This window comes from Prionailurus viverrinus, chromosome B1 (assembly GCF_022837055.1).
Source record: "Prionailurus viverrinus isolate Anna chromosome B1, UM_Priviv_1.0, whole genome shotgun sequence".
NCBI classification, from domain to species: domain Eukaryota; kingdom Metazoa; phylum Chordata; class Mammalia; order Carnivora; family Felidae; genus Prionailurus; species Prionailurus viverrinus.
Window position 1 is genome coordinate 136447185 of NC_062564.1, and position 15583 is coordinate 136462767.

At 37.8% G+C, this 15583-nt stretch overlaps 1 protein-coding gene across 8 annotated transcripts in view; it reads left to right on the plus strand.

Moving 5' to 3' along the window:
• WDFY3 (WD repeat and FYVE domain containing 3) overlaps positions 1 to 15583 on the plus strand; it is a 280210-nt gene that overhangs the window by 155983 nt on the left and 108644 nt on the right. For 7 of the 8 annotated variants that reach the window (XM_047855191.1, XM_047855189.1, XM_047855183.1 and 4 more), the window contains 6 exons: positions 1931 to 2388; positions 3807 to 3890; positions 9144 to 9321; positions 10114 to 10328; positions 12630 to 12742; positions 15043 to 15274. In XM_047855191.1, the coding sequence (XP_047711147.1) occupies positions 1931 to 2388; positions 3807 to 3890; positions 9144 to 9321; positions 10114 to 10328; positions 12630 to 12742; positions 15043 to 15274 (1280 nt within the window). The remainder of the gene's footprint in view (positions 1 to 1930; positions 2389 to 3806; positions 3891 to 9143; positions 9322 to 10113; positions 10329 to 12629; positions 12743 to 15042; positions 15275 to 15583) is intronic. The other variant, XM_047855188.1, reaches the window with a different exon arrangement.

Below are 15583 nucleotides of genomic sequence, written 5' to 3' on the forward strand. Positions count from 1 at the left end.
TAGATATGTAGTTACCAGGCACCAAGGGGCATGGTATGGTGTAGGCAAGTACTGCCTCCACTGTGGTTATGCTGTCTGTTCCTTGAAGTGCTCCACCTATGGCCTGTCAGGTTGTCCCGGTGGGTCCCTGGAAGCAACTCTGCCTCTTCTTCCCAGACTCTTGGGATTCAAAGTCCTTTGGCCTCAAGACGGCTTTGTTTGAGAGACAGGGGACCTTCGGATCCCCCTACTTCTCTGCCATGTTGGCTCCCCCTCCAACCCCTCTCTTCTGAGGAATTGCGGCTTTGACCCACTCAGGTTCTCTGGAGGAGGGTCTTGCTGAGCAATGGGCGAGTGCAGCCCGACTCCAGGAACATTCACAAGATTGTGCTTCTGCCAGTGCCCAGAGACTGTTGGCTGGGTGCCAATCCGCCTCAGAAAAAGTTTGTGCAACCTTGTTGCAGCAGCATTTCAGGGTTTATGGAAAATGACAACACACATCTAGCACCAGGCTTCCCCCTTAACGTCCTTGTTCCAACACCAGCAAATGTGGTTTTTCTCTGGGGCCTGCTGGTACCTTTGCCTGTGGGGTGGCCGCACAGCCTCTACCAAATGTCCTCGCTGCAGAGGAACCGCCACTCCCCTTGTGGCCCGTGGACCCCTGGGACCTCGCTCTCTGCTCTTGGGGATTTGCCCTTCTCACTAGAGCACCACCAGGTATCAAGCTTTGGAGCCTCAGACTCTGCACTCCTCCTGTTTATAAAGTCTTGATGGAATTTTAAACCCTCTCCTTTCTCCCTTTTTTTGTTCAGTCCCTGAAGCTGTTTCCACTTTCCTCTTTCTCTCCAGCTGCTTTGGAGGGGAGGTGCTTTTCCCATACTCTTCCCCATCTCCGACCTCTCTCCGCAAGCAAAAACAGCTCCCTGCCCTCCTCAGCTTTTCTTTTTCCTAGTTCACCTCTCCGCACTATACCTGCCGAGTTCTGTGGTTCAGGTTGTGCAGATTGTTGTGTGAATCCTCAGATCACTTTTCTAGATGTGCAGGATGGTTTAGCGTTGATCTGGCTGCATTTCAGCAATGAGAGATGCAAAAAAACTTCCATGCTGTTCCGCCATCTTGGCTCTCCTCTGATGATTAGTGATGTTGAGCATCTTTTCGTGTGTCTGTTTGCCATCTGTGTGTCTTCTTTGGAAAAATGTCTGTTTATGTCTTCTGCCCGTTTTTACATTGCATTTTTTTGTTTGTTTGGTGTTGTATAAGTTCTTTATATATTTTGGATATTAACCCCTTATCAGATAATCATTTGCAAATATCTTTTCCCATTCAGTAGGTTGTCTTTTTTGTTTTATTGATGGTTTCTTTTGCTGTGCAAAAGCTTTTTATTTTGATATGGTCCCTATAGTTTAATTTTTACTTTTTGTTTCTCTTGCCTTAGCAGACATGTCTAGAAAAATGTTTATACAACTGATGTCAGAGAAATCACTGCCTGTGTTTTTTTTTGTTTGTTTTTTGTTTTAGTTTTATGGTCTCAGATCTCATAAGTAGGTCTTTAATCTATTTTGAGTTTATTTTTGTGTACAGTGTAAGAAAGTGGTACACTTTCATTCTTTTGCAGTTTGCTGTCCAGTTTTCCTGGCACCATTTGTTGATGAGACTGTTTATTTTCCCTATTGTATATTTTTGCCTCCTTTGTCGTAGATTAATTGACCATATAAGTGTGGGTTTGTTTCTAAGTTCTCTATTTTGTTCCATTGATCTCAATGTGTCTATTTTTGTGTAAAATGGTATTTTTTAATTAGTAAAATATTTGACATGCATTATAGGGCTGGTTAATGGGAAATGACAAAAACATTACTATTGTATGTTCATAGAAATCATGTTCCCTTTTGACATTCATGTATTTTGCTTTAATTTGAATTATAAGAGGTTTTGTTTTTTTCATCCCCTGTAGGCCCTCCTATCAGTCCTTCGAGAAAGCCATCGTTCAAGAACAGTTTTTAGGAAAGTTGGAGGATTTGTGTACATTACATCCTTGCTTGTTGCCATGGAAAGGTCTTTGAGCTCACCACCCAAGAATGGCTGGGAGAAAGTGAACCAGAATCAAGTGTTTGAACTTCTCCACACTGTGTTTTGCACATTGACTGCAGCAATGCGCTATGAGCCAGCCAACTCTCATTTCTTCAAAACAGAGATTCAGTATGAGAAGTTGGCAGATGCTGTTCGATTTCTTGGCTGCTTCTCAGACCTAAGAAAAATAAGCCCCATGAATGTCTTCCCCTCAAACACACAGCCATTTCAAAGACTTTTGGAGGAAGATGTAATCTCGATGGACACAGTGTCACCCACTTTACGGCACTGCAGTAAACTCTTTATTTATCTCTACAAAGTAGCTACAGATTCTTTTGACAGGTATGGCTTTGCTCTGCTCTGAATTAAAGGGGATGCTCTGTGTGACTTCAGCATTAAGGCTTGAATTATAAGTTAACTTGAAAGGAAATGAAAATGAATCTTTTATTTGCTTGTTTATCACTTATTTGCGAATATTACCGTTGCTCTGATGTTAAGGTTTTCAACATGAACATTTGTGTATTATTTGTAAATCTAGGGTCACTTAGCTCTTGATGTACTTAAAGTAAGTTTCTATAAAGTTTACTTTAATGCTGGTATTTACTATTGTTCTTTCTCCTCTATTCTCAACATTAGGTATATCCGGACTTAAAGATATTAGTTATCAGCAGGAGACAGTGGTTATGATTATATGTATTTCCAGACGGAGAATATATTCTCAACATTCATAATCACTCTCAATATTTCATGATCCTTGAAAAAGAATGTAGTTCCATAAGAGACGATGATAGTTCAAGAGTCTATCAGATTTCTTTACTTATTCGTTCATTAAAAAGTACTTTACGAACAACTGTTCCACGCGATGTTATTTTGAGAGTTCAAGCACAAGACTCCTTTAGACGTGGCCATCCTTTAGCTAAAACACAGACACATAAATAAACAACTACAATATATTGTGATAATATCTACAATGAGGGAGTTCCAGGGTTCTAAGGTGGATCATAGGAGTACCACTTTACTTAAATTAGTTATTTTCAGTGATTAAAGCGTTCTCAGCTTGAAGATAATGTGAGAGTGGTCATGGTGCTGATTTGTCCCACGCATTATCACTTTTAAAGTTAACATAGTTTTATTTCATGAGATAACTGAAATGTTTTCTATATTGCCCCCATATGTAAAGCAAGTAACTCTATGTGGATAGCTTCTAATAGGTTTTATATCATTTACTGTGAAGTATCTACTTTGAAATATCTACTGAGAGATGTTTCTTGCTTCTTGACAATATTTCTCAGACCTTACTCTTCAGATAAGAAAATACAAGTAATGTAAGAAACACTTTTCCAGTTTTTTACTTTTTAAAAATGCATATATATTGTTAAAAAGAAACATAGTACGGCATAGTATTCAAGGAATAAGCTGTTTGAAATTGAAATTTGTATATGTAGATTCAACCTCTTTCCCCTTTTCTACTCATCCTAGTTAGCATACCTCAGTTTTAGTTTACTTTGTGAAAAGCAGGCCTTATGACACTCTGTTTAACAAATGTGTTAAGTGTAACATTAATGGATAAGCATCTGCCTTAAGCATGCTTTTCTGTTTCCCTCAGTGCATGTGTTGTAGTCTTGTTTCTTGTTCCTGCTGAGTATGGAGGGTGTTCCTTATTAAACTTTTACTGGTATTTCTTGTGAAACTAACCAACTGCCAACCTGGTGTTCTCTTCTAACCTCTCTAAACCACCCTGTCTATTTTGTTGTCTGTAGTCGTGCAGAACAGATCCCTCCTTGCCTGACAAGTGAGTCTTCTCTCCCCTCTCCTTGGGGTACACCAGCTTTGTCCAGGAAAAGGTACTGATCTTATAATGGAAGTCAATCTTTATTTGTGTGTTTTTTTTCTTCCCTGTGCTTAATTATGTGTAAATGTGGTGATTGTGCTTTGTACAAAAATTTTTTGGCTTTCAGATTTTTTTAGGTTTTAGAATTGTCAACTTCTGAGTATATTTATGAGCACAAAATGTGTTAATGCCATGAGGATATGAGGGACGTTTAGAATTTTGTCATTTGACTCTAATATTTAGAGTGAGGTATACATTTTGCCTTGAGAGCAGTGTATCTTTTATCAAAATTAATTTAGAAATGAGGACTTAGTGCTTCTTTATGTAGAGTACTTTTTCTTTTTACTTTAAAGGTGCTAGGAAGCATTCTTCAGTTTTTACCATTACTCCAAAATGAACATCACAGCACTGGCAAGGAAATGTGTGTTTTCTCAATCAGGTTCAACCAGTTGAAATGTGATGCTGTTGTAGAGACTTGTCATGGCCAGCCTTTGGAAAAAAACGAATAAAAACACTTACCTAGCTGTTGCTTTCATTGGTTCTGTGTATATCTGTTTCTAAGCTGATCTAGTCTTCCTTGTATTTAAAGCTTATGAATATAAAGAACCAGCAGTTGGTTGACAAGAGTACAATTAAGATCCATTTAAGATTCCATTTGCAACCTATATTTAAAATGATCATAGTCTGTGCAGTTGAAACCAATACCCTTCCTTCCCCAGTTATTCTCATAACCAAGTACAAGTCTTTTGGTCTTGTATTAATATTCTTCCATTGTAGCTTTCTAAAATTGAATACTGAGGTTCAGCTATGTTATTGATTAATTTTATCTCTATTATTCAGGATTTGAAACTTGAATGTTAGTGGAGTTTTTGTATTAAAAGTATTTATTACAGATCCTGTATTTCAATATATTTCAGTAGTAATATTCATCAGATATATGGACTTGTATTTTCCTTTTTCTCTTATGTTTGCACTGAAGCTTATAGCTCATTTTCTGACAGTAAATCATAGAAGAGTTCAGAATAGTCTTAAACAAATTTAGTGTTGTTCAGTGTATTTCTATTTAAAACTATTCCTTTTTTGTCGTTCTAAGAACTTTTTTTTTTAATGCAAGAAACCATAAAATCAATTTGAGTTGATACAGTATCTTCTGTTGCTAAAATGAAGGCAGTAAAAGGTATTCATAGTGTTTGAAGATTCATGTGTGCTCACTATCCCACATATTGGATATTAGAAAAATAGTTTTAATTACTAGTTTTCATTCTTAAAAGTCACATTTATGATTCCCTGAAGGGTAAAGGTATAAAAATTGCTGTGTTTAAAAACATTTAACCATTTTTTAGTATTAACCAAAAACTATAAAACACTTTCAATAGAAATTCATAGATTAAAGCAACACATGAAAGGAAATTCATCAGAACTGTTTTATTTAAATGATAATTTGACAAAGGGAAATTTCATTCCATATCATAGAGAGTTATTTAAGGGCTTAGATCAAGAACATTTTGTCATCATTTGCAACACAGCTGCATGTGAGGATGCCATATCTTTGACTTGGGGGAAACCTTCACTGAATCCACAGTCCTGTTTAACTGAATCTTTTCTGTGGGAATGCTAATTAGGCTCTCAGGTTGGCTTTACCCCAAGGAAGTTCCCAATATTGTTCATGCTAATAGTAAGGTCAGTGTTGACATTTTCAGGTTGCCATTCTGGTCAGGTTACATAGATTTTGCTCAGTGATAAGAATCATAAGCTAATAAAACAGTGCTTTTATTTTCACATGCAGATATGGTAACTTTTGAAATTAGAATATCTCTAGAACGTCTCAACAAATTACATCAGCTCATGGCATTTCTTCTTGTGGCAAAATATGTTGTTTTTGTTGGCCAAAGGAGAAACCAACAACGTATTAGTTTTTATGGCTTATTGGAATTTTCAGACACGAAGGAAGTTTTGAGTTTGTGATTCTTGTCTGGTATGTAAAATGCTGGAGATTTTTCTCTTTTTTTTAAGAATGGGGGGAGGGGGGGAATGCCTAAGAAACCTTATAGTATTTAGAAAACCAAAACTCATAACATTTTTCATTAGTATTCATTATTCAGAAAGAATAATGGAACAGAATTATAGCCGAACGATATTTAATCACAGTTAGAGGAAGGAGACGAAAACAAAATACAAAATAAAAACCAAGGTTTTCTATAATATATCTGCAGGGGAGAAAAAGGTGGCGAGTACTAGGTATTATTCAAACATGGTATCTGTTACTCAATGTCTATACACACTTGATGATAATTAAGGCAAAGCATGTTCAGAATTTAAATATTCAAGAATGTATTCCCCAAAGAGGTAGGTAAATCTTAAATATATATGAAAATTTAGATTGAAATATTAAGTAGCAATTTTTCTAAGTTTTAAAAGTAATGGCAGCATAAAAATTAAATTTTGAAATGTTGTTTTAGCCTACGTGTGTAAATGAGTAGGTCTTGCTTGAGATTATCCGTTTAATAAACTTACTCTCATGTCTAAATTTTAAAAATGATAATACCTGTGGTGATACCTAAGTGGCTAAATAAGTATTAATAATATTATATAATGCCTGTTAAAATAGGCCTAATTTTAGTTAATAAATACCATGTTTTAGATTTAGCAGTGTTTACAGTATTTTCCCAGTTTGAGAAGAATGAATGCAATTTTTATATCAGAGTATTGTTATCTTATATAAGATTAAAAGGCATACTACTGTGGGGTGTCTGGATGGCTCAATCAATTGAGCATCCAACTCTTGATGTTGGCTCGGGTCATGCGTGATCTCACAATCTGTGAGATCGAGCCCCATGTTGGAATCTGCACTGACAGCACAGAGTCTGCTTGGGATTCTCTATCTCCCTGTCTCTACTTGTCCCCTGCTTGTGCCCACACGCGCGTGCGCTCTCTCTCGCTCGCTCTCTCTCCTCTCCCCCAAATAAATAAACTTTTTTTTTAAAGGTACTGGTATAATGGGTATGTATTAATTAACAAAGAGTTTGTTTTCTGAAGGCACAAAGCCTCCTTCCTGGGTATATCCATAATTTAAATTCAATCTACATTAAATCTGGCAACTCAGAAATAATTTTGGAAGGACTGTGACTAAAGTATACAACTAGAATTTGGTTTTCCTTCAAATTATGTGTAATGATAAACAGCTTTTATGAAATTTCTTAATAGTTCAGAATTCCTACTACACTATCATCTTTTTTTCTAGATGGGATCATAATATTTCACAGAATAAAAGAAGCAACATAGGAAGAGGATAGCTATTGGTAATAAACATTTAGAAATCTAGTAAGTTTAGAAATAAATAACAAAAACAGCAAAAAAAAAAAAAAAAGCAGTTGAAAAAAATGAGTGGGTGGAGGACATGCTGACTTTAAATAAACTAGGAGAGCCCGTGTGTTTTTTTTATATAAGTAGAGCTGAATACTTTCCTGGAATCTCTGTTAAAAAGAGAATGGTACTTTAAAAAAAAAAAAAACCAGCCACGGCAATGCCAGATCTTTGCTACAAAATCACTGACTTAAAGCATCTGTTTCCCAAGCTGCTCTTGTGCCAGAGCGCTGAAACTGCACTGCTCCCAGTGACAGAGCTCAGCAATAGACAAATTATGCTGAAACCAATTCATTGGAACAAAGAGCTCCCATAGGCTGAAGCCACAAGCATCTGTTTTCTAGTGCCAGGATACAAAATGTGCAAAACTCATGAATTGTAGAAGAATAGTATGAAATAGAAAGTGGAGATCATTGATGAGAAGAAATGTGGAATGTTCAGGACATGGCTAGGCTTTCTATCTCATAGAAGCTTGTTATGTAAAAATATGCCTTCTAATTTTTAAAAAATTGTGATGAATATTTTCAGGGGTGAATTAATGCAGAAGAATGTGAGCGTAGTTCCAAATAAGCTAAAGGAAAACTTCCTTGATGCTTAACATATATATTGTCAGGTGGCCAAGATTCTGAGCCATCCCTGACTCAGTTTGACCCAGTTATAGATGTTGTCAGCTCATTTAAAAAAAAAATTTTTTTTAACATTAATTCATTTTTGAGAGTGAGCGAGACAGAGCATGAGCGGGGGAGGGGCAGAGAGAGAGGGAGACACAGAATCTGAAGCAGGCTTCAGGCTTTGAGCTGTCAGCACAGGGCCCGACGCGGGGCTCGAACTCACGGACTGCAAGATCATGACCTGAGCCAAAGTCGGATGCTCAACCGACTGGACAACCCAGGCACCCCTCTTTTTTTTTAATAAGACATTTTATTTCTTAACGTGACCATCTGTGGGTAATTTTTTTTTTAATGTTTAATTTTGAGAGTGCGTAAGCAGGGGAAGAGCAGAGAAAGAAACACACACACACACACACACACACAAAATCTGAAGCAGGCTTCTGGCTCCAAGCTGTCAGCACAGAGCCCAGTGTGGGGCTCGAACCCATGAACTGCAAAATCAAGACCTGAGCTTTCAAGTCGGATGCTTAACCGACGGAGCCACTCAGGCGCCCCAGATCTTGTTAGTTCTTGCTTATGTTGCCCACAGTTTAGGGAACGGTTACAAACACATAGGTAATTTCAAAAGAAAATCTTAGTGAGGGATTTGACTTCATTCAATTTATACCCTCATCATATTTTATCAGAACTTTCACCTTTCCTAGAGTTTGAATCACTGTGATTTCACCTATTTGTTGTATCTTCTGATACAGGTGTCCTTCTTCTTTGTGTGTGTGTGTGTGTGTGTGTGTGTGTGTGTGTGTGTGTGTGTCATTGAGACGTGATTGACATAGAGCACTGTTATAAGTTAAGGTATACAACATAATGACTTGCATCACCCCATGTTGTAAAATGATTACCACAGTAAGTTTAGTTAACATCCATCATCTCAAATAAATACAAGGAAAGAAACTTCCGTGTGATGAGAGCTTTGAGGATTTACTCTCTTAGCACTTTCAAATCTATCAGAGAGGAGTGTTAACTTTGGTCATCATGTGCCCTTCTTTAATGAAACAATCCCAGTGACAAGTGGTAAAGACATAGTCTAGAAGAATCAATGGTTAAATTGTATGTAACTCTAAGAATTTATAATATATTGCTTTTTCATATCCCAACCTTAAAGTGTTTTGTAACCCAGTCTTGAATTACAAAGGTTTTTGTTTATCAGTGGATAAAGTTAACAAAAGATGAAGAAATGGAACAGAGAATGTATTTGAATTTAATGCTAAATTACCCTTCTTTCTTTTTTACAGGCATGCATATCATTCTGTTTCAACTCCCCCTGTTTACCCTCCTAAAAATGTCGCAGACCTGAAACTACATGTGGCAACTACATCTTTCCAGAGTTCTGATGCTGTCATCATTCATCCTGGAGCCATGCTTGCTATGCTGGACCTCCTGGCCTCTGTTGGGTCAGTGACACAGCCAGAAGTAAGTGTGGATATGTTAGCTCCTTTCCATCTTAACAAATGAGTAAACGGATGTGAATATGACTGTGTAAGCAAGGGAGTGGGTCCAAGAAAGAGTGATAAGGAACGGTTCCATATCACATACTAAAGTCAGAGAGGGAAAAATAGGATTGTTCAACTTGAGTCTTAACTTTCTTGTGAGGTAGGTATATGTGTTTTAGAATACTGTTCATTTGGTACAAATGTAGCCAAGATGGTTACTTCTAGTGCTAAAATAATTGTTTCTCCTTCTAAGTCCTGCTTATCAGTGGAAACTGTTAATGAATCATACAGAAAGAAAAAACAACTGAAGATACCATTTTGAGGCTATTTATGTTTTGACTTGTAGCACTCAAGAGTTTGGGTGAATGGGAGCTTCAGTGACTAATTATGCTAAAATGTTGTATGGCCTCTAAGGCTTAAAGTGTCACAAAAGCCTCTAAGGCTTTCCTTTACACTGGTTGTTTACTCATGAAGTAAAAGATGTCACATTCACTACTTCTATAAAAATTAAAATACTATTAGATAGTCTTTCAGTACAAAAGACTTGGAGGAGAGAGGAGTCCAGCTGGGTATGCTTCCGGTGAAATGAGGATAGGAAACGTTTGCCTAGCCTTGTTTGAATTGCTAGATCACTCTGCATCAGCTTCTTAATTCATCTGAAGGGAATTTGAAATGTGTAGAGACCTCTTATTACAAGTTGTGCTTCATGTGGAGAGAACTGTCACCTTTCTTCCTAAGAATGCCCTGGTGGCATGGATTTCTCTCACTTCAGCATGCTCTGGACCTTCAACTTGCTGTAGCAAATATCTTACAAGCCCTGGTGCACACAGAGAGAAACCAGCAGGTCATGTGTGAAGCTGGCCTTCACGCCCGATTGCTGCAGCGGTGCAGTGCCGCCCTGGCAGACGAGGACCACTCACTGCACCCGCCCCTCCAGCGGATGTTTGAACGACTAGCTTCTCAGGCTCTGGAGCCCATGGTGCTGAGGTCAGTGTGTTCTCTTTCTCGCCGTTGAACAAGCCACAGGTAGTAACAGCAGTTCCTAGAGTCTTGGTGTTCAAGAGTTCTTGCTATGATACACGTATATCCAAGTATCAGTGGGCAAAACCAAAACAATAAAAATGGGCAAAGTGCTCAAAATATTGGTCTTAGGTAAGCCCAGTTGTTAGAAAACAGAGGGTGCTTATTTCTTCCACTCAAATGTAGCAAACTCTCCTTTAAAAATAAAGTCATGTCTTTATGACTTACATCTACTTTGTATTTGAGAACTTTTTATGTGTAAGAAGTCTCTTAAGAGGGGCGCCTGGGTGGCTCGGTCAGTTAAGCCTCCCACTTCGGCTCAGGTCACGATCTCATGGTCTGTGAGTTCAAGCCCAGTATTGACAGCTCAGAACCTGGAGCCTGCTTCAGAATCCGTGTCTCCGTCTCTCTCTGCCCCTCCCCCCTCATGCTCTTCGTGTCTCAAAAAGAAACAAACATTGAAAAAAAATTAAAAGCTTCTCTTAAATACTTTTTGAACTTTTTAATTTTAAATTACTTAAAGATTTAGAGAGGTTCTCTGTTCCCAGTTTCTTCGGCATTTACATCTACAACCATAATACATGAAAACTAAGAAACTGACATTGCTACAACGTATCCTTGTATGCTGTGGGTCTTATTATTTATCACATGTTTATATGCCCACTACACAATCAAGGCATCACAAACACCTTTATAGTGGTACTCCTTTATTATCATATCCACTCCCCTAACCCCCACCATTCTTAACCCTGGAAACTGCCAATCTGTTCTCCATCTCAGTAAGTTTGTCACTTTGAGAATGTTATGTAAATGAAATCATTTGGTACATGAACTTTTGAGATTGACTGTTTTCACTTACCATAATGCCTTAGAAATGCATCCAGATTGTTACGTTTCAGTAGTCTTTTTATTGCTGAGTAGTATTCTGTGGTATAGATACACCTTAACAGAGTTTAACCATTCAAGAGATACATATATTTCAATCTTTTTACTGAAAGAGAAGCAGTACTGTGTGTTTTAGGGATAAAACACCTTAAAAAAATATTTTCTTTGAAATTACCTTGCCAAAAAGATTTAAAGTGTATGGGGTGCCTGGGTGGCGCAGTCGGTTAAGCGTCCGACTTCAGCCAGGTCATGATCTCACAGTCCATGAGTTCGAGCCCCGCGTCAGGCTCTGGGCTGATGGCTCAGAGCCTGGAGCCTGTTTCCGATTCTGTGTCTCCCTCTCTCTCTGCCCCTCCCCCGTTCAAGCTCTGTCTCTCTCTGTCCCAAAAATAAAATAAAACGTTGAAAAAAAAAATAAAAAATAAAGTGTAAGTTATCTTGTCCTTATTTACAAAAAAAACCAAACTCCTGTATCTTGTCACTTTCAGATATAAGCAGCTCTTTACAATTTTTTTCTGCTGTTAAAGTAGTCCTTTTTTATAAAGCTTTTAAGGACTTTCCTAAAAATGGTTGGACTTTATTTGTAGTTTATGTTTTTTAACTGGCTCCAATCTAACAGTGGATTAAGAAAAAACCATTTACTAACCAGTATTGTATCAAGATAAATGAGACTGTTCCTACTCACTTTATCCATCATCTTACGGATGACCTAAAGTATTACAAAGAGCGTGGAGATTTCCCCCTGATTATTTTTGGTAATCTGCTTTAAAAATAGAGTGAATGAAACAGAAAGATCTTATCTCATACTTAATACTAATATTTTATTAAATAACTTATACTGCCTAGTTAGTGGATATGCTCAGTTTTCACAGTGAATGAATTTTCAGAACCAAATGTCACATGAAGATATAGATACCTGCGTTATTGATTAGCCATGAGCTGTAAGGTTATAAAGTCATTGTATTATACTCTACATGAAATACTGGCAAAGGGTACCTGACCTAATTTTTTTCTGCTATAAGGAGATAAATTTCAGAGAAATACCTTTTTCCCACTTTCACAGGATGCTATAAATGACTGGATACGAAGGACTCCTATTTGTGTAATTCCTAGACAATTTGTTACGTTTCTGCATATCACATTTTAGGAGAACAGGTTCCCCAAATTTCATATTTTAGCCCTTTACAATATTCTATTCTCTTTTCAGTGGTAGGTAATTCACATGTAAAATTAACATATATTATTTTATAATAATTGTTTGGGTTGGCTTTATATTTTTAACTAGTCTGTTATACTTCATCAAATCCCATATTTTGTGTTTGGTTTGTGAATTACGTAATGTTCTCAATCAAGGAATAACTGCTTTCTTTCTCTCTTCTTTAGGGAGTTTTTACGTTTGGCAAGTCCATTAAATTGTGGTGCCTGGGACAAAAAACTGCTAAAACAATATAGGGTCCACAAACCAAGTTCACTGAGTTATGAGCCAGAGATGAGAAGTAAGTTGACCTTTGAAGCTGCCTTTTTTGGTTATTTTGTAGATGAAAATCATGTAGGGAATAAATACTACCTCAACAAGTTTTACTGTGAAAAAAAAAAAAAAGGAAAGGAAAGGGATTGTTGTTATTTAAATGAGGAAACATAAAATCTGGTTGTCTGAAGAAGGGGCAGCTGGGGGTGAACAAGGAATCACGATGTAAGCAGGGTCCAGAGGAGATGAGAATGACTAGCAGAGTAACACTTGGCCTGGACGAGATAGTACCTCTTTCTCTGAGGGTTCATAATGTCTTTGCCTTTTTCAAGTAGCCTTTGCCACCTGAACTAGAGCGGTCGCTAGATTCCTAACAGGCCACGGGTTTGCAGGACAGCTCCTGCAGGAGGATATGGAAGATAGGATGTCAAAAATACTGTTAAAAGGCGTTGAAGAGAGCGATATATCAAGGAGTATAGGTTGAGTAGGGAAGTGTGAGACCAGGTGGCCAGTGACAGGCTGGGAGAAAAGGGATCGATCACTGGACTGGAGAATAACAAGTAGGCCAAAAAAGCAAATGTAGTGAGAGAAAAGGAGTGAACTGGAGGGCGCGGGGGGCGGGGGAGACAGTGGCAATAAAAACTGGAGGAGTGGAACAGAGAAAAGGACCATGCCTAACCTGTGGCTCTGGAGTGAAGTAGAGGTGAAAGGTGATCCTAGAAGGAGAAGTGGGGTGTTAGATGGGTCTCTCCTGTGGACCTTGACATCTGGCACACTGGCAATAGCCAGCGCAGAGAAGACGGGCTGAAATGCCAGCAGCAGCAGATGGCACTTGGGTAGACAGGTATGTGGTAGCACTGCTGAGGAGGTGCCCCCGAGGGGAGTTTGCGCCTTGGGCTGTTGGGAGGCTGCTGGCGGCCAGAGTGCAGGCACCGCCTGCCTACCAGTCTGGTGGGGACCGTGGCAGTGAACAGATGCCCAGCAGATTCCACCCCAGCCACGGGAGAATTCTGCACCCTGCACCACCTTTCCTCCCGAAGCGAATTCTGTGGTTTTGTTGGTTTTTTTCCCTTTACGATTCATTCTGTATAATCGTTAGCCATACTGATTGGCGTTTGTTTGGATGGATTGAAGTAACCACTACTAGCGAAGCAGGAAAGCATAAAACTTAGGAAAGTAGAACAGCCCCCCTGAAAGGATGTAGTGATCACGTGGGTCATCCCCGAGTTCTTTCAGGTGAGAATGCCAAAGATTAAGCACCCACCAACTGTTATTTCAGTCTTAACTTTTTACCCCCTGCCACTTATCATCCGTGATTAGTGAATGCTGTGCTTTGGAAGCTAAGATGTTTTGAGTTCCAGCGTCGTCTTATTGGCAAACAGAAAGTATTTCAGTTTTCCATTATCTATCACTATACCTCCCCTAGATGTGTATATACTTTTTTGTTACTGTCGTTTTTGTACTTAACACAGTTTGAATTGAATTGTGATTTCCTTCGCAAAGCATAGAAACAAAAATAGTTCCTTTCTCTAAGAGAATATTGAAATACATCTAGAGTTGCCTGAATGCTTAGCACAGTTAAAGCATTAGCACAGTTAAGAGAGAAAACAGTTACATTTGTGTGGTTTATCTTCAGAGAGAATATTTTCTCCATTCATTACATTTGTAATATCTTCCTAAAAAATAGACCAGTTTGTTTAAAATGTCTCTCTTTATTCTTCAAACTGTCACCATCTGCATGCATATAGGATTTTTTTAATTCAACTAATTCTGTGTTTATATATTTGATTGTAATGGTTGTAAGGGAAGAGTGAAAAGTAGGGAGAAAATGGGAGAGAAACAAGTTTTTGCTATTTATCTCCGATTTTTTTTTTTTAATAAAGATGACCCATCTCTTTCCATTGTAATCCTTCTTGAATATTGTGCTTTCTTGTGAAAGAGAAATAATAATTTGTGAAATAAAAGTATAATCTAATCTGGTTTTTAAAAACATGATCTGTAATTTATAAGTGAATTACATTGTAACAGTGGTTTGGATAGTGGTTACTGGAAATTTTTATTCTTATTTGTACTCTGTAGTTTTCCACAACACATCCTGCAATGTGTTTATGCCTTTAGTAATAAGTAGAAAAGGAAACACATTCTATTTAAGTTGAAAAATGAGCATAAAATACATTAAAACTGGATATTAGCTTTGATGTGTAAGAATAAAATTATTACATATACTGAAACTAAAGAGTGGTATTTAAAAATAAGTCAACCTTGTAAAGCAATTATTTTAAAAATCTACATGGTATTTTTTCCCAAGAGATTTTCTTTGACTTACAGGTAGCATGATCACATCTATGGAAGGCCTGGGTTCTGATAATGTTTTCAGCTTACATGAAGATAACCATTACCGGATAAGCAAGAGCCTGGTAAAATCTGCAGAAGGAAGTACTGTACCCCTAACTAGGGTGAAGTGTCTGGTCTCCATGACAACCCCACATGACATCAGACTTCATGGGTCATCAGTTACTCCAGCTTTTGTTGAATTTGACACATCCCTTGAAGGGTTTGGGTAAGGAATTTGCAGGGTAGCCAAGCCTTATTGTATTATTTTATGCCTCCTACTTGCCTTTGACAAATCGATCCTTGGTTTTAAAAATACTTAGTTAAAATATGCTATATATTTTGTATTCGCAAATGATTGAGTTCTTTGAGCATGTTATTTTAAGGTTTTTAGATTTAATTATTTTCATTTATTTTTTTTATTTAAAAATGTTTTTTTAATGTTTATTTTTGAGAAAGAGGGAGACAGAGCGAGTAGGAGAGGGGCAGAGAGAGAGAGATACAGAATCCAAAGAAGGCTCCAGGCTCTGAGCTTGTC